The sequence below is a fragment of the Anomaloglossus baeobatrachus genome, chromosome 2 (assembly GCF_048569485.1).
Source record: "Anomaloglossus baeobatrachus isolate aAnoBae1 chromosome 2, aAnoBae1.hap1, whole genome shotgun sequence".
Lineage (NCBI taxonomy): Eukaryota > Metazoa > Chordata > Amphibia > Anura > Aromobatidae > Anomaloglossus > Anomaloglossus baeobatrachus.
This window is the reverse complement of record NC_134354.1, coordinates 402,174,873-402,198,284: the sequence shown is the minus strand read 5'-3', so window position 1 is coordinate 402,198,284 and position 23,412 is coordinate 402,174,873. Positions and strand designations below refer to the sequence as shown.

At 44.6% G+C, this 23,412-nt stretch overlaps 1 protein-coding gene across 1 annotated transcript in view; it reads right to left on the bottom strand.

Annotated features, from left to right (window-relative positions):
* Nucleotides 1–1,558: 1,558 nt before the first annotated feature.
* Nucleotides 1,559–23,412, bottom strand: part of MYOM3 (myomesin 3) — a 284,293-nt gene continuing 262,439 nt past the window's right edge. The window contains exons 32-38 of the mRNA XM_075336099.1: nucleotides 20,408–20,446; nucleotides 11,091–11,196; nucleotides 10,264–10,427; nucleotides 8,164–8,200; nucleotides 5,496–5,518; nucleotides 3,847–3,902; nucleotides 1,559–1,904 (exon numbers count right to left, since the gene is read on the bottom strand). Of these exons, the coding sequence (XP_075192214.1) occupies nucleotides 1,626–1,904; nucleotides 3,847–3,902; nucleotides 5,496–5,518; nucleotides 8,164–8,200; nucleotides 10,264–10,427; nucleotides 11,091–11,196; nucleotides 20,408–20,446 (704 nt within the window). The 3' untranslated portion in view covers nucleotides 1,559–1,625. The remainder of the gene's footprint in view (nucleotides 1,905–3,846; nucleotides 3,903–5,495; nucleotides 5,519–8,163; nucleotides 8,201–10,263; nucleotides 10,428–11,090; nucleotides 11,197–20,407; nucleotides 20,447–23,412) is intronic.

The following is a 23,412-nucleotide window of genomic DNA, read 5'->3' as shown; positions in this document are numbered from 1 at the left end:
CCAGTCAGTTTGAAGCAGCCATCACCCACCTCCAAGCCAAGCAGGACCCTGATGTGGATCTTTCTAACATCTTTTCCAGGGATGGTTTGCATTCCCGGTCTCCATCATCCACTTCTGAGCCAAGAACCGTGAGTAAGCCTAACCACACTGTGGCTATTGACTGGGGGAAGATTGATAGTGGGACATTTGTGCAGGCCCAACTCATGGACCCCACCTTAGTGCTTGTCCACAATATGGCTGCTCAACTTGGGGGAGGTAATCAGGGGGAGGTGTATGGATGCGAGCCTCTGTTGCTGACCTCACCATTAAAAAGGACAATGCCGTCAAGAGGAGAAGGATGATCGGAAGCCTATCATGTCTGGCTAATATTAAGAAGGGGGAGGAATGTGACGACATGGACTCTCATGGGTTAACGTTTCTTAAAATCCAGCCAGACAGCATGATAGATTGTCTATAGATGGGGGAGAAGTCCCTCATTGTTTTTACAAGACTCTTGTTGACTCAATGTAATTGTGTTGGCCACTGAAAGCTAGACTATTGTTCTCCAGACATTTCCAGTAACCATTGTATTGTAGTTGTGTATTGATAATGTAATTACCTCAGTAGCCATTGTCTAGTGGCTCCCAGTTTACATGTACACCCTCAGCCTTTCTAAGCACATCATTTGAATGAGCATTGTCCATGTAGCTTGAAATTCGTCCAATGGGAGAAGCAATCTTGTCCAACCAATGGATGAGGACGCAGTGTGTCCAGGGGGAGGGCTGTGGCTATAAGAGAGGACTTCTTTAAGCCACCAGGGGTTGTTGATGGTTGATGGAGTCAGTCTAAGCTCTTTGGAGCTGACTGGAGTATCAGGACATCTTATGGCTTCAATCTAGGGACTCCGGATCCGGTTGGAGACCATATCCACAGCCTAGGGATTTCGACTCCGGCTGCCAGGATTGTAACATCAAACCAGGACTACCTAAGGAGGACACGCAGGTTGGGACAGTTCAGTCACCTGTTACAGACTTTGCAGACCTCAGACAGCTTGGAACCTGTGAGGCATGGACATTCTAAATCCCTGGTGAGCCAGCGGAAGGGTGAGACTCTGTTGCCTGTTACATTTGTGTGTTTTGCTGGTCATGTGTTATGTGCTGTTAATTGTTTGGGGATCCAATAAAGTCTAATTATTGTGGTTCCCTCATCCTGTGTTGTCTGAGTAGTGTTACGCCCACGGTTAAGGAGGCCGGCGTTCAGTTAGGATGAGCCCTGAGCCACGCTGTCTTTCTAAAGGCGGCGGGTTTTAGTGGACGAGAGCACCCACTGAGCCCCGTGTCTCCACAATTATTTCTCCCGATGAATGAACATTTTGCCTTTTCACCGGGCGATCTGTCTGTTTAGACTGCACGATTATAATGAAATGGGAATGCCTAGGAATGCTCATTGAGCATAAGCATGCTGTAAATACAGCTATAGTTATATTTTTTTGTGATATAATGAATTTAACGCTTGTAGTGCCAGAACATATGCTTAAAGTTTTCCTCCCAGAAAAATAAGTACATACAAGATACAGACAAACATGAGATCTTTTGTTTATTGAGACTTAACATTTTCAACTTGTAAAATATAATTGACTTTTAGGGTTATGGAGTAGTGTCACTTGTCTTCTTAAGTTCTTCTGGTTCTTCACCATGTTTAAAAACACTCACAGTCACTTGGCCAACCTCAGAACCATACTTATTCTTAACAGTAATGCTATAGCGCCCAGAATCTTCAGCACAGATCTTCTCTATGGTCAACGTTACGATTGTTCCCTTTATATCCAGTTTGTAACGGTCCTTAAAGACCACTATCTTCTCATTCTTAACCCAGGAAACCTCAGGAGCAGGATCTCCAGATATGTGACATGTTAAACACAGGGTCTAGTAATGAGAGGAAGAGATTCACGAGTTTGTTGCATGCTAAGCACAAAATAGTATTTGTTATAAAGCCTAGTCAGTTAGCCCCAAAACGCTAACTAAGCCACTTATACAGGTATGTTGGGGACTTAACCCTTATAAAAATCAAATCTGTAGTACGAGCTATTAGAGGATAGTTGGCATAAAAAACTATTTATTTCATATGCCCCCTTTGTATAGCCAAGAGCTCAGTGCACCGTTGCCCCCCTCAATTTACATATTGAACTCTAGTATATCCTGATTGACAGGGCTAAAGTGAGCAAAGCCTGATCTCTGCAGCCATGTATACAAAATGTTATTGCCAACTGTCAATGACTGAAAAGGGCCTTGGTATAAGAACAGTGTATGGGCTCTTTGAAGTCCAATAGTTCTGCTCTGACAGTAGCTGTATGCTGCTTTGAAGGTAGAAATGGGCCCCCATTACCTCTTTGACCCTTGTGTGGCTGCACAGGCTACACCAGTGATATATTCTCCCCCTAACACTGGCTTTTGCCTGTAGTACAGTACCGAGCAGCAGATAGAAGCCAACAATGACAATATGGGAGCATAACTATGTTGTCCATGTGGACAGGGCCAGTGCACCCGGGCAAGTGCTGAGGCCATTGGACAAATGGGTGGCCCACTCGCCATCGGGGAAATTGTCTGCGTTGCTTGCCGGACAGTGTCCCCAGAACTTACTGGTGTATGGTGCCCGGGGTAACTGTCTTCCCTAAGTGATGAGTGCAGCATTCGGAAATGGATTGTTGTCAGCTTATGAATAATAATAAGCCGACAGCTGAGAGTTGTCACTATCTCCGGCAGAGACCAGTGATATCACCTGCGGGTCAGTGCTGATATGGTAGCCCGGCCCTGGTATGATGAAATAGCTATGTTGCCAACAGCGCACAGGGGGAGGGGAGACACAGTGCACAGTGGGGGGAGACAGCACACAGCAGGGAGACAGCTCATGGGGGGGGTTAGAGCGCACGGTAGGGGGAGACAGAGCACACGGTGGGGGGATACACAGCGCACGGTGGGGGGAGACACAGCGCACGGTGAGGGGAGGCACAGTGCACGGTGGGGGGAGACACAGCGCACGGTGGGGGGAGACACAGCGCACGGTGGGGGGAGACACAGCGCACGGTGGGGGGAGACACAGCGCACGGTGGGGGGAGACACAGCGCACGGTGGGGGGAGACACAGCGCACGGTGGGGGGAACACAGCACACAAGGGGGAGACCATATACAGGTGGTAGAGACAGCGCAGAGGTGGAGGCACAGCACACAGGGGGAGACAGCACGCTGCCACCATGGTATGTGTTGAAAGGGCCCACTGAGACTCTTTTACCCAGGGTCTGAAGCTGTCCCAGCTTGCTGAAGTGCAAAGCACTGAACTCAATTAGCGGCTCTACACCTCCGCACAGACAGTGCCTCCATAGTCACATGGTGTCATTGATGGATCTCATCGCTGGCTCCTGTCTATGGTACTATGCTACAAACAGGGGCCAGTGAAGAGAGCTGGCAATAGAATTATTTGAGCGTAGCTGCAGAGTTCAGGTAGCAGTGTTCACTATGCAAATTGAAGAGGCGTAGTGCCCTTACCCATGCCAGGGGTACACCAAAGCCTTTTTTGCCTACTATATAATTTAGAGCTATGACAGACTCCTAATCTACATACTGAATATTTCTTGCAATTATTACAAGTTGTACAATCTGTAATTACGTGAAAAATAGTATTACTAGAAAAATTGAAATAGCAAAATATATGGCATCTCTACTGTATGCAGTAATGATACTCATGGGAAGTGCAATCCCAGGAAACCTGGTACGGTGATTTCTGTCACATTATAGGTGACATTGTTGGCAGTAAGCGAAGGCTCATCAAGGAAACAATGTTCTATTATTCTATCTCTTCAGTAAGCAATACCTTGTCCACCATTATTGTTGCCAGATCCGGGAGACCACGGACCACTTTAGCACGATCTACAAATATAAACCACAAGTTACACAGTAAATTCTACAGCACATTCCATCATAGAAAATTAACCCGTCATCAATGGAAACACTGGGGCAGTCCAGGATTTCATCTCATGCTAATTGTGATTATAGTGACTCACAACTATGCAGCTGGGAAGATTAGGTTCTAATGGATGCTAGTTATTGATCAAAGTGACATACTGTATTTTTGTATTATTTTTCATCTGTGTTTTCCCTTCTATTGATCAGTTGTACATAATGGATTTGTTTTGAGAGAAGCATTTGAGTTGGGGAGACACTGAAATTGACCGTTGCTGCTCTTGTGCCGTTGCCTGTGACATTGCTATCTTGTAATAATTGCACTATTTGTCTTGTGTGCATTACTTCAAAATTATTTGTGGGTTATAACTAAATAAAACTTATATTCAGTTATCACATATATAAATCTGACTAAGGACTCAGTGCACACAGCCTGTGCGGCCCCTCAGTGCAGACCGGCATACAGTGTGTCCACCCATATCCTGTCCACCGCCATTAACTTGAGAACGGCGGCAGCTATAGGCATAGAAGTGGGGTCTAGGTATAGTAAAGTAGCCATGCGCTACGCAATGAAACCACCTATTTCGCCACCTGGTGGAAAACAACGGAGTTAGCATTTTTATCTCGAAAACAGAACAAGATAGAGAAAAAAAGTGAATTACAAAGTTGTAGGGCATCATCAATTCAATACGAATCGACACCTTGCATATAGAAATGTTATGATTAGAACGTGTAAAACTCACAAGGCTGTGGACGTGAAGCGATAGCTCATGGAGACCTTCCTACAAGTCATTGGGTATGGTGACTGCGTGGAGTGGCCTCCACGCTCACCTGACCTGACCCCATTGGACTTCTTTCTGTTAGGTCACATCAAACAGCAGGTGTATGCGACCCCTCCACCATCATTGCAGGACCTACGACGACGTATCACAGATGCTTGTGCAAATGTGTCACCTTCTATATTGCACAACGTGCAGCAAGATACAGTATGCTGTCCAGAGTCCAGATGTGCATTGCAGCTGACGGTGGCCACTTTGAGCATCAAAGTTAAATGAGAACCTTATGCGTGACCAGCCTTCAGTGTTTTGGGGGGGTCATGGGTTTCATATCATAGGATTTCTGTATGCAAGGTGTCGATTCATATTGACTTGATGATGCCCTACAATTTTTTAATTCACTTTTTTTCTCTATCTCTTTCCGTTTTCAAGATAAAAATGCTAACTCCATTGTTTTCCACCAGGTGGCGCAATAGGTGGTTTCATTGCATAGCGCATGGCTACTTTACTATAACTAGACAGCACTTCTATGTCTATAGCTGCCACCGTTCTCAAGTTAATGGCAGTGGACAGGATATTGGTGACACACTGTATATATGTATACATGTATACAGACCCTCTATACAGGCGTTATTGGGAGCTCCCTTACATTCTCCCTTCTAAGTGCTTCCAGATTAGAATCTCTCAGTAAAAACACAGATTGATGGAAAATGCCACATTTTCATCCACATTGTTTGATTACATGTATGGTCACTGGATTCCAAAAACATAATACGTCACTTACTCTTCTCTATTACAGCAGTTTCCCTGAAAGAGGTATAACAAATATATTACAAACCTGTGGCACATGTGGTATAAAAGGAAAAACATGGCAAAAAGCAAACTAACATATTTATCATGTTCATACAGATTTTGATTTCCTGGAAAAGTTACATTTATGTGATACATTACACTACATGTGGTACTTTCGAATGTAGCAGAATCATAGTGTGTTATAACAAAGGTCACTGTCATGATCCAGGCTGGCGTTTCCCTGCTGTGGTTACACCCAGCTCTGGCCTGGTCATGTCAGGGGTAAACGTCCTTTGCCTCGTTCGGGATCCCAGGATGCTATATCTTGCCTCTCTACCTATGGGTCAGTGCCAGTGATATTTCTGCCTTGCAGCATGTATACTCGCTCTGGTTATTGTTCCCGATCTGTCCGGCCTCCCTGCTACTGTGTCCCCTCCCTCGTTTGTCTACCTGTCCCGGTCCCTGACTTCCCACTCCTGTCTGTTGTTTGGGTTTCCCTCTGCATACCTGATCTCCCGACTTCCGACTCGGTTCTATTTTCTGATGTGATTTTGATACTCCCCTTGCAGTGACTTGACTTTTCTGGCTAGACCCTGACTGTATGACTACTCTATTGCCCCATGGTGGTTCACCTGTTAACTGCCTGCTGAAGTTACTCTGCTGTACTTCAGCTGCCTTTCTGTTGCAGTGTGACTTTGTCTCTCCTTCACTACTCTGCTGCCACCTAGTGGGAAATACACTGTACTACATCTTATTAGCCCTTTGTACAGCGTGACAGTCCCCAGGAGGCCTAGGCTTGTACATCTTAATGAATTTGGTGCATCTGTCACCTGCTGTGCACTACAGCAAAAAATGTACACTATTTGCTGTTGTAAATTTACTCCACCAACACCCCTTCCCATTCATGCTCTGACCACTTTTCCAACAGATGGCGGAGCAGGTTGGGACTAGCATTAACTTGATGAGTTAGGCTACGTTAGCAAGATCAGTGTTTGTTGACCTTTTAACACTGCAGAATTTCAGCACCAATTCCACACCTTAGTTATGTGCAATTTTTCCTTGAGTTTTTGTGTGCATTTTTTGTTACATGCGTTTTTGATGCGTTTTTGTCTGAATAAAGTTGGTTGAAACACAGGCAGCTCCCCAAACAGGAAGCTGCCCAAAGCAAAGAGTTCAACTGTTAAAGAAAAACAAGTTTATTATTTCAGATTACAGTGGTGTAAAATCATGCATAATTATAATACCGTCACCAGCTCGTAAGAAACACTGTAACCACTCACTTCCCAATACACACAAACACGCAAAAACAAACACAAAAAATGATATCACTAGATAGATGATAGAAATATATTAGATAGAATAGATCAATAGATTTCCTGAAGCTATATAATGTTCCTGACATCACTGCTCATTAAAGGCACCTGAACGCAGCGGGAGCCGGAAGTGGCTGCTGCTCAAACTCTATGGAGCCTCGTTCTGAGACTCCATAGCCTTTGATCTAGGTAATCGAGGAACATTGTGGCAACCGCTGGACTACGTCAGAGCTGGGAACTTTGCGCTCTAATAAATTGGTGAACAAGGTACATTGTTTTGTTTTTATTTCTTTTTTTTTATGTTTTTTTAGGTTTCCATTTGTGGACTGCGTCGGTCTCCCTGGACTATGCCGGAATCCCTGGACTATGTCGGAATTCTTGGACTATATCGGACCTCCATGGCTTTTTTTATTTGAATAAATTAGTGAACCAGGGAAAAAGTCATTGAGTGTTTTTTCAAATAAACTATTTTTCTGTGTGCTTTTTTTCTTTTTACTTAATGGGTTAGTAATGAGGATGTCTGATAGACAAGTCTCCATTACTAACACAAGAATGTAAGTGTATAATATGTAGGGGGGTTGGGAAATTAGATATGTGTAGATATCATCTATCTCTTCTATCTAATACATCTATCATGTATCTAAATAGATATATTATATTTAATAATAATAATAATAATAATATATTATCTGTCTAAATATATCTTTATATTTTTTATGTGTCTGTATATGTTTGTTTCTATTGGGACGTTTAACTCTTTCTTTGGGCAACTTCCTGTTTGTTCTGCTGCCTGTGTTTCACCCAACTTTATTGATACCGTATATGTTTTGCTTAGATACACTTTGTGTGCGTTTATGCTGTGTTAGCGCACTAAAAACATATATGCGTTGTTTTACCTGCGGATTTTCTGCATTTAATACAACTCAATGCGGAAATTTTGCACTGAGAACTCAGGGTACCTGCAGGATATATTGACATGCTGTGGCTAGGAAAATCACGCCGCAGGTGAGTTTACATAGTGTTAAAAAGCAGCACAGTGGACATGAGATTTCTATTAATCCCGTCTATTTTACTTGTACTGTAAAATGTTGCGTTTTTGACACAGCGAAAAAATGAAGCATCAAAATCGCGAGTAACAGTCATGAGTGGACACACACCCTCATATTCTTTAGTTAATAGTTGATTTTTGGTTATTCCATCAGTTTATCTTTACAGTGATGGTTCCAAAGCAAACAAACCAGACATCCTTCAAAAAAATGCCTCTTTAATGACTAGCATTGTGTGAATAAACTCTCCTAAATGCCACATAGGAGTTTTAGAAAAAGAAAGCATTTCACTAACACTTACTTGCATTTCTGGTGTTCTGCCATTGCATCCTCAAATACTGAAAATAAAGAAATTAATTATTTAGAACATGGTTGTAAGAGGAACATGTGTGCAGTATGAGGATGTGACCACAGCCTTACCAGCTGGACCTCCCACAATTTTTCATGTTAAACTGGACACAGGATGTAATAGTGGTTGAAGAATAAAATGTTTTATTATTTCATTATTTCGCCACTTTGTTGCAATTAGCAATCAAAGTATTTGGCACCTAATGAGTTAACTTTTTTTTTTTTTTCTTCTAGTCCAAGTGGGTATTATCAGACAGTTTTCACTGGGGGTGTGTTCTTCATCTGTATGATGCTGACCAATCATAAGCAGGCAGCAGCACTCAAGGTAAAGAAGAACACCCCCCCACCATAGCTTAGAGCATGTTTCTCAGTGTGTGAGATGTAGAAGAAGTACACATTCCCATTGAAAACTCTCTGATATCACCAATGTGGACTTAAAGTTAACTCAGTAGGTGACAAATAATTTGATTGGCAATATCTCTGCAACAGAGAAGACAAAAAAAGAAAAAAACCTCTTGGGGGGGGGGGGTTCTATAGTAGCAGATCATGGTGCCAATTTTTTTTTTTTTTAAGCTGCATCAGGAGAACCCTCTTACTAAGATATTTCTGTGTGACCGAGTGGTTCCAAATGATGTCTGTTAGATGCCATCAGGTAGAGCAAAGATGCTCTAAGTGTCCTGCGGATGTCAATACAGGAAAAAGTTGAAGGGAGTCAGGACAACGGTCCTGATGAGATTCCAGCTACCATGAGGGTCTATAGCTTATTCGTGTTGTTAAATTTTGACCATAATATAAAAAAGTAAAAAATATTTAAAAATTTGTAAAAATTTAAATAACCTACCTTTTCCATCTAAAAATATAGACATTAAAGCGGACTTTACACACAGCAACATTGCTATCGATGTCGCTGGTGAAAGCACCCGCCCCCGTCAGTTGTGCGTCATGGGCAAATCACTGCCCGTGGTGCACAACATCGCTTGGACCCGTCACACTACTTACCTGCCTAGCGATGTTGCTGTGGCCGGCAAACCACCTCCTTTCTAAGGTCGTGGTTGTTTTGGCGTCACTAAGCAGCCGCCCAATAGAAGCGGAGGAGCGGAGATGAGCAGGCCGAACATTCCGCCCACCTCCTTCCTTCCTTTTTGCGGCCGCAGGTACGATGATGTTCCTCGTTCCTGTGGTGTCACACATAGCGATGTGTGCTGCTGCAGGAACGATGAGCAACCTGTGTCCTGCAACAGCAACGATAATCGGGATTAGAATGACCGGACAACGATCAATGATATGGTGAGTAATTTTGATCGTTAACGGTCGTTCATGCGTTTCACACGCAACGACATCGCTAACGAGGCATGATGTGTGTCACGAATTCCGTGACCCCAACGACATCTCGTTAGCTATGTCGTTGCGTGTAAAGCCCGCTTAAGAATAATAAACTAAAGTACCGTATATTAGAGTCTGGCAATGGCCTGTTCCATCTATCATCTGCGTTTGGTTGGTAGCTATCATAGGTGTAAGGACACCTTAAGATCTCATATAAAACACAAAGGCCTCTGCCTACTATTTGCCATTAAAGGCATTTACACAACATCATACAAAGTTAAAATTGCAAAGTGCTTATAAAAACAAGCAACTTTATAATTAATCTGTTTTTAAAAATACTCATTGTTCTCAAAAGTCAAATGATTTGTAATTCTATTATGTCCTGCTTCTCACCTAGGTTGCCGGCCACTTCTGCAGTCCGTCAGTGGCCGCCAGATTCCTACGGTGCTTGGAAGCTTTATAATGTGGAACTTGCAAGTGCTATATGAAGCTGGCCGATTCAATGTCTCCATCCCCCTGCGCTTCTCCCATAGTGCAGAAGTGAAGCAGCCTCTGCTTGCAACAATGAAGAACACACATCTTAGGCCAGCGGCGCAGCCAAGCAGGAAGCCTGGAGGCATTGGAGTGGTGTGCGCCTAAAGATCGGTCTTGTGACAACCCTTTTAGTAATAATGATGCCTTCTTATGTCTTTTGCATACAGGTAGTCAGAAACGACTTAATAGTTATTACCTTTACCACTGACATCAAGGGTCCTTTTATGCATTTCTTTTCCATCAAACAGTTCAAGTGTATATAGACCGTGGTCTGAGTCCGTAGGATTGTTTAACTGAAGCCATACTTGGTTTTCTGTGCTGCCTGATTTAATCTTTTCTGTACTGGCCATTTTCTCTGTTCTGTGGATAGAAATGGCAATATTTCATTTATACAGGTACTTAAAAGCATTTAACCTTTAAATAGTCACATGGGGTCTATTAGACCCCAAGTGAGTTTGTTTTCGTCATAATCCTGCAAGTATGGAAGGTAGGTAACTTGTGTTGGTAGCTTTCTAGTTTGTGACTCCTCACTGCTCAGTTTATCGCAAGACGTGGCATTAAGTACACATGCCACAGCGAGGTGCTTTAGGTCCCATGGACTGGTATTTTGGCTCAACTAACTGAAGGTTAACTCACCATCGATATTCTAGTGAATATAGAAAACTCAACATGTCCAAGCAGCCTGTGACTGTAAATGTTATGCTTGTAGTCTGCTTCATAGACGAACCGCATAAGGCAGTTGTGGCAAGCCTGGACATTATAGGCGACAAATATCATGTGCTCTAACTGTTTGATATGGTCATGTTAAATTTCCGTCCCTGAGCTGTTTTGTATGATTAGTAGTGCATAAGGCATTTATTTCTATTATTTATGCTGTTCTATATGTATGGGATTTATATATAGATATCCATGTGCACATTCCATATCTAAGAGGTAACATAGGTAACATAATATTATTAGTATATACTGAGTCAGTGAGTAAATAATCTATATAGCATTCATTGGAAAGGAGATAGGACATACTTGTGGTGCCACACTGGATTCATGATGTCCGTGAACTGTTTCATATCGCTGTAGATTTTAATCCCTTCAGCCGTGCCTTGGCATTTTAGAGGAGAGGCAGACAGCGCTTACAGAAGAGACAGAATTATCAGTTTATACAGAAGGCATTTACATATACAGTATATATATATATAATTATTAGTATTTTTTTTTTAATTAATGGTGTCAATAAAGGCAAACTTGAACTGTGAACAGATGACAATGTCAACGATCAGTCTAAAGCCTGCATTAGGGTATGTGCGCACGTTGCTTTTTACCTGCCTTTTACCTGCTTTTTTGCTGCTTTTTCTTCTGCGCTGTTTAATGCCAAAATGGATGTGTTCTTCTATTCAAACAAAGTCTATGGGAAATTGTGTTTCTTGTTCACACTATGTTGTTCAAAATGCTGCCTTTTTGTGGCAGAACTTTGGTCAAAAACTCAGCTTTGCAGTGCAAAACCCAAATGGCAAAAACAATTGACATGTTGCTTCTTTGAAAAGCTGAGTTTTTGACCAAAGTTCTGTCATCTGCCATTCAGCTCTGCTACATGGCCGCTGACAGCAGCCACAGACAGCCATGTAGCAGAGCTGAATGGCAGATGACAGCAGACACAGACAGAGCCGCACTGTCAGAATGAACTCGGGTGAACCTCACCCGACTTCATTGTGATGCTGCGGCTCTGTCTGTGTCGCATCCTGATTAGCGGTCACCAGTGAAGGACTCACCGGTGACCGCTAAACTGCTGAGTAACTGAATTGAGCAGCCCTCTCTCATATGCTTACCGATCTCCGGTGCGGCACTGCATTCACACTGCTCCGGCGGCTTTTACTATTTTGAAAAAGCCGGCCGCCCATTAAACAATCTCGTATTCCCTGCTTACCCCGCCCACAGGCGCCTATGATTGGTTGCAGAGAGACACGCCTCCACGCTGAGTGACAGGTGTCACACTGCACCCAATCACAGAAGCCGGTGGGCGTGTCTATACTGTGCAGTGAAATAAATAATTAAATAATTAAAAAAAACGGTGTGCGGTCCCCCCAATTTTAAAACCAGCCAGATAAAGCCATACGGCTGAAGGCTGGTATTCTCAGGATGGGGAGCTCCACGTTATGGGGAGCCCCCCAGCCTAACAATATCAGCCAACAGCCGCCCAGAATTGCCGCAAACATTATATCCGACAGTTCTGGGACTGTACCCGGCTCTTCCCGATTTGCCCTGGTGCGTTGGCAAATCGGGGTAATAAGGAGTTATTGGCAGCCCATAGCTGCCAATAAGTCCTAGTTTAATCATGTCAGGCGTCTCCCCGAGATACCTTCCATGATTAATCTGTAAATTACAGTAAATAAACACACACACACCTGAAAAATCCTTTATTAGAAATAAAAAACACAAACATTTACCCTGGTTAACCACTTTAATCAGCCCAAAAAAGCCCTCCATGTCCGGCGTAATCCAGGATGCTCCAGCGTCGCTTCCAGCTGAGCTGTCACTGAGGTTACCCGCGGCCACCGCTGGATCCAGTGACAGCGGGTAACCTCAGTGACAGCTCAGCCGATCGCGCGGCTGTCTTCAGTTGCTGTGTAGAGGTGACAGGAGCGGCTGTGTCTGCTGCAGCTCCGGTCACCTCCATGCAGCAGCGCTGGAAGCGACGCTGGACCATCCTGGATTACGCTGGACATGGAGGGCGTTTTTGGGCTGATTAAAGTGGTTAACCAGGGTATATGTTTGTGTTTTTTATTTCTAATAAAGGATTTTTCAGGTGTGTGTGTGTGTTTATTTACTGTAATTTACAGATTAATCATGGAAGGTATCTCGGGGAGACGCCTGACATGATTAATCTAGGACTTATTGGCAGCTATGGGCTGCCAATAACTCCTTATTACCCCGATTTGCCAACGCACCAGGGCAAATCGGGAAGAGCCGGGTACAGTCCCAGAACTGTCGCATCTAATGTATGCGGCAATTCTGGGCGGCTGTTGGCTGATATTGTTAGGCTGGGGGGCTCCCCATAACGTGGAGCTCCCCATCCTGAGAATACCAGCCTTCAGCCGTATGGCTTTATCTGGCTGGTTTTAAAATTGGGGGGGACCGCACGCCGTTTTTTTTAATTATTTATTTCACTGCACAGTATAGACACGCCCACCGGCTTCTGTGATTGGGTGCAGTGTGACACCAGTCACTCAGCGTGGGGGCGTGTCTCACTGTAACCAATCATAGGCGCCGGTGGGCGGGGAAAGCAGGGAATACGAGATTGTTTAATGGGCGGCCGGCTTTTTCAAAACAGTAAAAGCCGCCGGAGCAGTGTGAATGCCGTGCAGCACCGGGGATCGGTGAGTATGAGAGAGGGGGATAGACTGACATGGACAGAGAGTGAGGGACAGAGATAGTGACCGACTGACAGAGATTACTGAATGACAGACATTGTGAGGCGCTTCAGAACGCAGCTTTTCAGCTGCGCTCTGAAGCGGACCTTTTTTAAGCTGCGGTGCAGAGCGCACACCTGCACACATAGCATCAGACACCAAAATCGTATGAGGGATGTCACACGTTACAATTGACTAGGTTCGTGCAACAAAACGCTCAATTCTAGACAAAGATACGATGTGTTTGCGATCAACGGTTTTGCGTTCAATCCTGATCGCACGTAGCTGTCACACGCAGATACCTCACAAACGATGCCGGATGTGCGTCACTTACAACTTGACCCCAACGACGGATTGTGAGATATATTGAAGCGTGTGTTGGGGGCTTTAGAGGCACTTTGCACACTACGACATCGCAAGCTGATGCTTGCGATGCCGAGCGCGATAGTCCCCGCCCCCGTCGCAGCTGCGATTTCATGGTGATAGCTGCCGTAGCGAACATTATCGCTATGGCAGCTTCACATGCACTCACCTGCCCTGCGACGTCGCTCTGGCCGGCGACCCGCCTCCTTATTAAGGGGGCGGGTCGTGCGGCGTCATAGCAACGTCACACGGCAGGCGGCAAATAGAAGCGGAGGGGAGGAGATGAGCGGGACGTAAACATCCCACCCACCTCCTTCCTTCCACATAGCTGGCGTGAGCCGCAGGACGCAGGTAGGAGATATTCCTCGCTCCTGTGGCTTCACACACAGCGATGTGTGATGCCGCTGGAACGAGGAACAACATCGCAACATCGGTCATTTCCAAATTATGGAAATGACCGACGCTACACCAATGATACGATTACGACGATTTTGCGCTCGTTAATCGTATCAAAAAGGCTTTACACACTACGATATCGCCTGCGACGCCGAATGTGCGTCACTTTCAATTTGACCCCACCGACATCGCACCTGCGATGTCGTAGTGTGCAAAGTGCCCCTAAGAGTTCGCTCACACTAGCATATAAAACATTTGGTCCGATTTTCATCCAGAAAAGTAAGACAAGTGTCATTCAAATGTCATTCCGTATGTCATGCGAGTGCTATGTATGACATTTGACATGCCCTCACCGGGGCCGTGGGGCACTCGTTACCGGGCCGCTCCTTTGTCTTGGGTGGGATGTCAGGGCGGCAAGGCCTGGTTGAGTGACCCCGGCGGTGTCGTTATAAAATGGGGATTATTTGCAAGGGATGATGATAGTTATTCGTGATGCCACCTGTGGTACTCGGCCAGAGATAGCTGTCGTAGCGGGATGGGGCCTCTGGGGCAGATGGTGACACAGCTGAGTTGGTATAGCTCTCCACAGGTAGAGCTGGGCCCCAGGGCCGATGGTAGTAGTCTTTGTAATTGATGGAAGGACTTAACATTGGGGTGCAGAACTGAGGATGCCGGTAATAACTGGACAACACAAGGGCCGTAGTTTCCTTTACCTTTTACTTGGTAGTTGATGGTACAGGCCCGGGAGAATGGTCCAGCAGGTAACAAAGGTCCAATCAGCTTGGAAGCAATGGAGGGAATCCACCTAGCCAGGTTGGTTGTAGGCTTTTCTTTTAGCGCTCTATGTGCAGATCCCTGCGGCTTGGAGCTACACTGCAACTCTCGTCCTTGTGGTAGTATTCGTTCTTATCCGTATGGCAGGCAGCACGAGTCTTTCACAGTTACCGCTCCTTCCGCTGCGGCTTCGGGCTCCACTGTGCTGCTTTGCCTTCAGGTGTTCTGTGGGGCCAGGAGACTTGCAATCTCCTGCTCTCTGGGTTTAACTGATGGGGCTTTAGTGTAGCGCCCCACGGGGCAGGTGGATTAACTTTCTTGTTGCCGGGCCATCGACGGTCGTTGTCACGGGCAGCCTAGCCCGGCTCCGTTGCCCCGAGGCATACAGAAGATGGCAGGGGAAGGATGATGGGGGTAGTAGTGAGGTCTTTGTTGTGACGCCACCTTTTGTATGTGGCCAGGGAATGGGCCGCCACTGCTGTCGCTGTCCTCCACGGCAGATGGTAATAGCTGCCAGGAATGATACTACCAGGAGTAGTAATGGCCGCGAGGAGCGGCAGTACGGGTAATACACAGTCAGAGTCTATAGTTGCGGTTCCAGGTTGTTTACTCACTTTTGTACCATGCCGCTCACCCAGATAATACCGATCACTTGCTATGATGGGCTCCGTCGAACCCGAATCCCTTTAGAGCCTTTAGAGGCTTGAAGCTATGAGGGGACTCTGGGTTTCACGAGATGTACTCTTGTCCCTATCAGCAGGTGCCGCGGTTCCGATGTGGGGTCCGGCTTGATGCGAGGCCCCGGATTCTATATGGCACTGTGCTGTCAAGCACTGTGTGGTCGGGGAAGCTTGAAACTTTCCCCGTCCAGGCAGATTCTGGAAAACCAGCGTGAAGTATGATCTTCTCTAGGGTCCTGCCGCTCTGTGTGGCGTCGGATCCATGGGGAGCAGAGATTCCTCTCCACGCGTCGACCATTGTGAACTTCTTCTCCTTCCCACCGGAGCACCTGTAAGGCACGTCTGCTCCGCTGCTCTCCTGCTGTAGAACTCTCTGACTGTTGTGTTGGCTCCTGACTCCCCCTGCTGGCTGCACCTCCCCCTCCCAGGTTCTAAGCTAGTGGGACTGGGGTCCCTGTTGAGGACATCCTATAAATGCCACTCTGTCGGCGACCCCTTTATTACCCAACCCTAGCCCAGTCCCCAGTGGGAACAGGGCAACCTGGTGTGTATTTGAGTGTGTAATGTGGTGAAAACCGAGACTAACCACCTCAGGGTTTAGAATTACACCCAATTTGGGTTCAATACTCTGTGGTGACTGAAGCATCAGGGGCGCCACATTAGCACCCACGCAGCCTAGGACTCAGATGTCCTGCTTCCTGCGCTTGGTCCTGAGAGAAATATCATGCAGCTTTCTTCCCAGAGACCGTCTTCACTCTCCTCCTGACTTGTTCTGATTAGTTTCACTTTCTGTCTGTGTGTGTGTGTTCCTAACTCCTCCTCCAGGCCAGAATGCATAGGAAGCGCCCCTCAAACCGGGTTCTTGAGCTCTCCCTTTTGGTCCAGAGTACTAAGCGCTGAGTGCTGGTGTACCTAGCTTGGGAGACCCCACCTTGCTTCCAGGCATAGCATCACCCCCTGTGAGTAGGGCAATGTTACTGTGGCAACCGGACCACTGGGGTGCCACACATCCACATGCAATGTTTTTTTTTTCTCAGCAGATACTATTCTATACTCATTTACAGGATCATTTACAGTGTTCTATGCTACACAATTGTAATGTATGCGTAAAAAATGGATGCCGCTAAGATGGTCCGTGTACCGTTGTTTTTTTTTCTCGCTGCCATAGACTTGCATTGCCAGGTATAGCCCGATTGACGTGACCTTATGCAGCATGCTGCAGTTCTTTCCTCAGGCCAATTACACCTGAGGAAAAAAATCTGCACTGCCTCATTAAATAACATAAGACCCAGTGGAATTCCTTTTTTTCTCACATTGTACTCGTCGTATTTATATGCCAGTATAAGCGAACCCTAATTCAAATATATCAAATATAAGTTCACAAAAAAAAATCAAATCTTTATTTTTATATAGCGCTAACATATTCTGCAGCGCTTTACATACATCAGGAACACAGTCCGCATTGGGGCTCACAATCTAAAGTCCCTATCTGTATGTTTTTGGAGTCTGGGAGGAAACCGGAGTACCCGGAGGAAACCCACGCAAACACGGAGAGAACATACAAACTCCTTGCAGATGGTATCCTTGGTGGGATTTGAACCCAGGACCCCAGCCCTGCAAGGCTGCAGTGCTAACCACTGAGCCACTGTGCCGCCCTTCCACATTGTGGAAAAAATCTGCAACTAAATCCGCAAGTAACACATGCAGATTTTGTTGCGGATTTGGTTGCACATTCTCCCTGCTCCATTTTACTGAGAATTGAATAGGGAAAAAACTGCAATGAAAATCCTCATAATTACAAGCATGCTGCAGATTTGAAATCCCTACCATGCTTTTATTTTCATATGGATTACTTTCTGTAGTGTTTGACTTTGATTTTGAAAAACCCTTTGTATTGTCCTGTAAATTGCTGATCTGTGATGTGTAAACTTGGCCGTCTACAAATTATACCTATGTTTGGAGTGCGATAGGATGAGTAGACTGTCAGTGACTACATGTCTCACACTGGTAATGTCCCCTTTAATTTGAAAAAAGCTCTGGAGGCAGATTCTCCTGGAGATCTGTGTCAGGCACATAGATCTTAACAGCTCATTTACATATTAAAGGGAATCTAGCAGTAGGATTAACCATCCTAAGCCATCGTCATGGGCACGCACTGCTTAGAAGGGTTGATCCTACTGATACATCCCCTTTAGGAAAAATGTGGATTTCCCTGGAATAACACATTGGATCACAGATATCAAGGTATTATTTTATTTAACTTTCTATGACCTATATTCCCATCTAGATGGCTTAGGAGGGTTAATCCTACTGAACTGAAAAAAAGCATCAGGGATGTTGAATTATTATTATTATTATTATTATTATTATTATAAAAGTATAAACAATTAAAGGCTGTGCCACAAAAAAAACATTTATCACGTTCTCAAAAATAGGTGAAAAGTGAATGATCACTGGGGGCATCAAAGCTAAGAATTATACAATCACTAGAACTTGGGGTCCTGAGCTTCTTCACCTTAATTAACAACCGCAGTGAGAAGGGGCTTGCAGTGCCTTGGAAAAGTATTCGGCCCCCTTGAATTTTTCAACCTTTTCCCACATTTCAGGCTTCAAACATAAAGATAAAAATGTTAATGTTATGGTGAAGAATCAACAAGTGGCACACAATTGTGCAGTCGAACTATATTTATTGCTTATTTTAAACATTTTAAAAAAAATAAATAATTGAAAATTGGGGCGTGCAATATTATTCTGCCCCTTAAAGTTAATACTTTGTAGCGCCACCTTTTGCTGTAATTACAGCTGCAAGTCGCTTGGGCTATGTCTCCATCAGTTTTGCACATCAAGAGACTGAAATTGTTGCCCATTCTTCCTTTGCAAACAGCTCGAGCTGAGTGAGGTTGGATGGAGAGCGTTTGTGTACAACAGTTTTAAGCTGTTTATAAAGATTCTCGATTGGATTCACGTCTGGACTTTGACTTGGCCATTCTAACATCTGGATACGTTTATTTGTGAACCATTCCATTGTAGATTTTGCTTTATATTTAGGATCATTGTATTATTGGAAGACAACTCTCCATCCCAGTCTCAGGTCTTTTGCAGACTCCAACAGGTTTTCTTCAAGAATCGTCCTGTATTTGGCTCCATCCATCTTCACATCAATTTTAACCATCTTCCCTGTCCCTGCTGAAGAAAATCAGGCTCAAACCATGATGCTGCCACCACCATGTTTGACAGTGGGGATGGCGTGTTCAGGGTCATGAGCTGTGTTGCTTTGACGCCAAATATATCGTTTGGCATTGTACCCAAATAGTTCGATTTTGGTTTCATCCGACCAGAGCACCTTCTTCCACATATTTGGTGTGTCTCCCAGGTGGCTTGTGGTAAACTTTAAACAACACTTTTTATGGATATATTTGAGAAATGGCTTTCTTCTTGCCACTTTTCCATAAAGGCCAGGTTTGTGCAGTGTAGGAATGATTGTTGTCCTATGGACAGACTCTCCCGCCTCAGCTGTAGATCTCTGCAGTTCATCCAGAGTGATCATGGGCCTCTTGGCTGCATCTCTGATCAGTCTTCTACTTGTTGGAGATGAAAGTTTGGATGGACGGCCAGGTCTTGGTGGATTTGCAGTGGTATGATACTCCTTCCATTTCAATATGATCGCTTGCACAGTGCTCCTTGGGATGTTTAAAGTTTTGGAAATCTTCTTGTAACCAAATCCAACTTTAAACATCTCCACAACAGTATCACAGACCTGCCTGTTAAGTTCCTTGATTTTCATGATGCTATCTGCGATTTAAACAGAACACTGAGACTATCACAGAGCAGGTGCATTTATACGAACACTTGATTACACACAGGTGGCTTATATTTATCATCATCAGTCATTAACGACAACATTGGATCATTCAGAGATCCTCAATGAACGTCTGGAGTGTTTGCTGCACTGAAAGTAAAGGGGATGAATAATATTGCACGCCCCACTTTTCAGTTATTTATTTTTTAAAAAAGTTTAAAATAAGCAATAAATTTCATTCAACTTCACAATTGTGTCCCACTTGTTGTTGATTCTTCACCATAACATTAAAATTTTTATCTCTTATGTTTGAAGCCTCAAATGTGGGGAAAGGTTGAAAAATTCAAGGGGGCCGAATACTTTCGCAAGCCACTGTAAATGGATAAATGACCATGCATGTATACTGCTCTATGCAATGTCTATGCAACTACCAAACAGTGTAGTGTCCCCACCAGCACCATATATACTGAATGGAGTTGCTGAATGCAGGTGTGACCACGTCTCCTTTTAAACCTCTTCTCACTGTGGTTGGATAGTGATGAGGATTGGGGGTTTGGGACCCTGTTCTAATGATTTTCGTAGTTACAGTGATGGATCAGTGATCCCGTGAATAGTTACACAGTTTTGTTTTCTGAAATACCACCATTTGCCTAGAATTGTTTCTTGGTGTTGGTGGAAGCTGTGTTTCATCTATTTCTGTAATCCCTATGATGCATATCTGGTCTCAAATATCATTCATGTCTATTTTCACGCAAGCTATTAATATAGGAGATCAGTACATGTGACCTCTTTAATGACATGCATAGCTGTTATGTATACACTTTCCAGTAAGCAGTCAAACATTCACAAGGCTATCATATATCTCAACAATCTAACCCTATTTTTAATTTTAGAATTTGCGTTTGCCAGTTTGGAAATACTTACAACTTATTCTTGAAATTTCCTTCATTACATCTTGAAATCCTGAAACAATACATGCTTATGTAAACATGAAGTTACCTATGTATGCATACACACCTCTACATCTGTCAGAATATTGCATGTTTAAATGACTTCTATAGAAAATAAAGCATAAAAGTTCAAACTCAATTGTTCACCTTTATTCCTTGATCCTGTGAGTGAGAAAAATACATCTTTTACCTTTCATGATCCACCTAACCTTCCACTTTTTGATCCTTCCATTTTTGTTTAATTTGTGTAGTGCCAAAATATTTCTGTAAAGAGGTCGTCAACATAGACATCAGTCCTTGTCCTAAAAGCCATATATGTATTAGACTAAAGTCAGCCAAACTTTCCAATATCGGGGGATCAGCTGACAGTGTAATGCATAATGGAACCTCCGGACTCTCTCCGACAGATGATGTCAGGCGAGCGAAGAATCCGTCACATCGGATTTCCAATAACCTATCCTTTGTTCTCATGGACATAAAACGCTGGTAGAGAATCTGACAATAGCTCTCTACGAGGCAGCCCACATCGCTATGTGTGACACCTCGGGAATGACGAACTACAGCTTACCTGCAGCCGCCGGCAATGAGAAAGGAAGGAGGTGTTTTACAGCCGTTCCTCTCCGCCCCTCCGCTTCTATTGGCGCGGCCGCTTAGTGACGCCGCTGTGACACCGCACAAACTGCCCCCTTAGAAAGGAGGCGGTTCGCCGGCAACAGCGACGTTGCTAGACAGGTAAGTATGTGTGATGGGGCCTAACGATTTTGTGCGCCATAGGCAGCGATTTGCCCGTGACGCACAAACGACGGGGGCAGGTACGCTCGCTAGCGATATCGTTAGCGATATTGCTGCGTGTGATGGGGCCTTTAGTCGTGAGGCCCCATACTCAGCGGATGCTCGGCCAGTTTTGCCAACATCTGCAGCTTCTGCTGCCTTCAAATGTGCAAGGGGTCTTCTTTAGCATGCTATGCAACTTGATGTAACATTAATATTAAACTTTCCTGTTACAGGTTCTCCTATATAGCCTACTACAAGAAAGCTGAAATACCATTTTTACATTTCTGAAAAACATCCAGATATCCAAAAAGGCCTCTACAGTTGGCAAGAAAAATGTCTACTAAAACATACAATGTGGCTTTTACTGTAACTTCTCATATACTACTATATAGCAACTTTTTTCTTTTGGGTTGATATCTTGGCCTCCCCCTCCTCACACCTTATTTACAATATAATTGAGATGGTAAGAACAAAATTCATAGTAGACCATATACATACGTGATGTGAATGATGCAGCAAATGTTCAGTGAAAGTGCTGAAACTATAAGGGTACTTTCACACTTGCGTTCAGCGGAGTCCGTCACTATGGAGAATAGCGCAGTCCGTTAACGCACTGTGCTATTCTCCATAGACTTGCATGGACATCGCACTGTAACGCAAGTGTCAGCGTTGCATCCGCAGCATGTAACGTTTTTTTGAGCAGCGCAATCTGTAGGATTTCACTGCGCATGCTCTTTTTTTTTTTTTTTTAAATCACAAACTTTATTTTGTCTCTCAGTGGCCGAACGTTCAGCTGAGCGCCCGCCCGCCGGCATGTGAGAGCGCTCAGCTGAGTGCCCGCCCGCCGGCATGTGAGTGTGCTCAGCTGAGCGACCGCCCGCCGGCTATTGAGAGCGATCAGCTGATCGCTCACAATAGTCTGCTACCGGTAAAACTGTAAAGAAGAAAAAAAAAGTAAATAAAAAAAAAAAAAGCTTTCCGTTGTTTTGTACGATCCGTAGCATCCGTTGTGCCACTATATGCAACGCATCCGTTGCATCCATCACACAACGCAATGCTACGGAAGCCGTCCAACGCAAGTGTGAAAGTAGCCTAAAGGGACTAATAACTAGGTTTCCATTTTAGTACTGCACCACTACTACATACATAATGCCCATGAGTACAGAAGGCATGTCTAGTGCAAACTGAATCAATTTGAAAAGATTGGCAAGTGACAAAAATATGTTCTGTTGAATAAGAAATGCTCTATAATTGCACTTACTTATATATCGTAAGGCTATGTGTCCACGGTAGAATGTTGCTGCGGATTTTTCTGCATGAAAATCCACGGCTTCCCCGCAAAATCCGCACCTTTTCAAAGGTGCGGATTTGCCGCGGATTTACCGCGGAATTGCCGCGGATTTTGGTGCGGATTTTTTTTTTTATTTTTCCCAATTCTGAAGCCAAAATCCGGATCAAAATCCGCAACAATAATTGACATGTTGCAGATTTTTCGGGATCAAAATTTGCGGTAAATCCGCCGCGGAAAAATCCGCAGCATGGGCACAGCATTTCCAAAAAGCCATAGAAATGGCTGGGAAGTGCCGCTGCTGCAGATTTTCGGGAAATCCGCGCATTTTCCGCAGCGTGGACACATAGCCTAAGGGGTTGCTGGTGCTTTTTGGTTTAACTATGCGCTTAAAAACTAACAGGCAGGTAGTTGCTAACAGAGGCAGTTAATGTTGTACCCAACGCTGGCACACAGTGGTCACCGACCACTCCTGCCGGCGATTCAGCTGCTCCACGTCAACAGAGCAGTTCTTTTTCTGTCTGCTCTGTCAACAGGGTGTGACTGTCAGAGTTATGTTGATTGACAGCAGGCTTCTAGCAGTTAGGCAGCGTGGAGAATGCTGTCAGTCAGCATGACAATGGCAGTCACACCCCATCAACAGAGCAAAGCTGTGGACAGAGCGGCATCTTCTCTTTCACTCTGTTCTGTTGTCAGGACGTCACTTCCTATGTCATACTGTCTGACTAACTGCGGGGAGCTGGTTGTCAATCAGCATGATGTTGGGGCCAATGCCCTAATGACAAAGCCACCCAGAAGAGAAAAAGATGCACTGTTGACATGATGTCAAATAGAGCCACAGAATCGCCAGCAGAAGAGGTCCATGAATGCTCTGAGCCGGAAGAGATCAGCGCCGGGCACAACAGGAAGGTACGGTA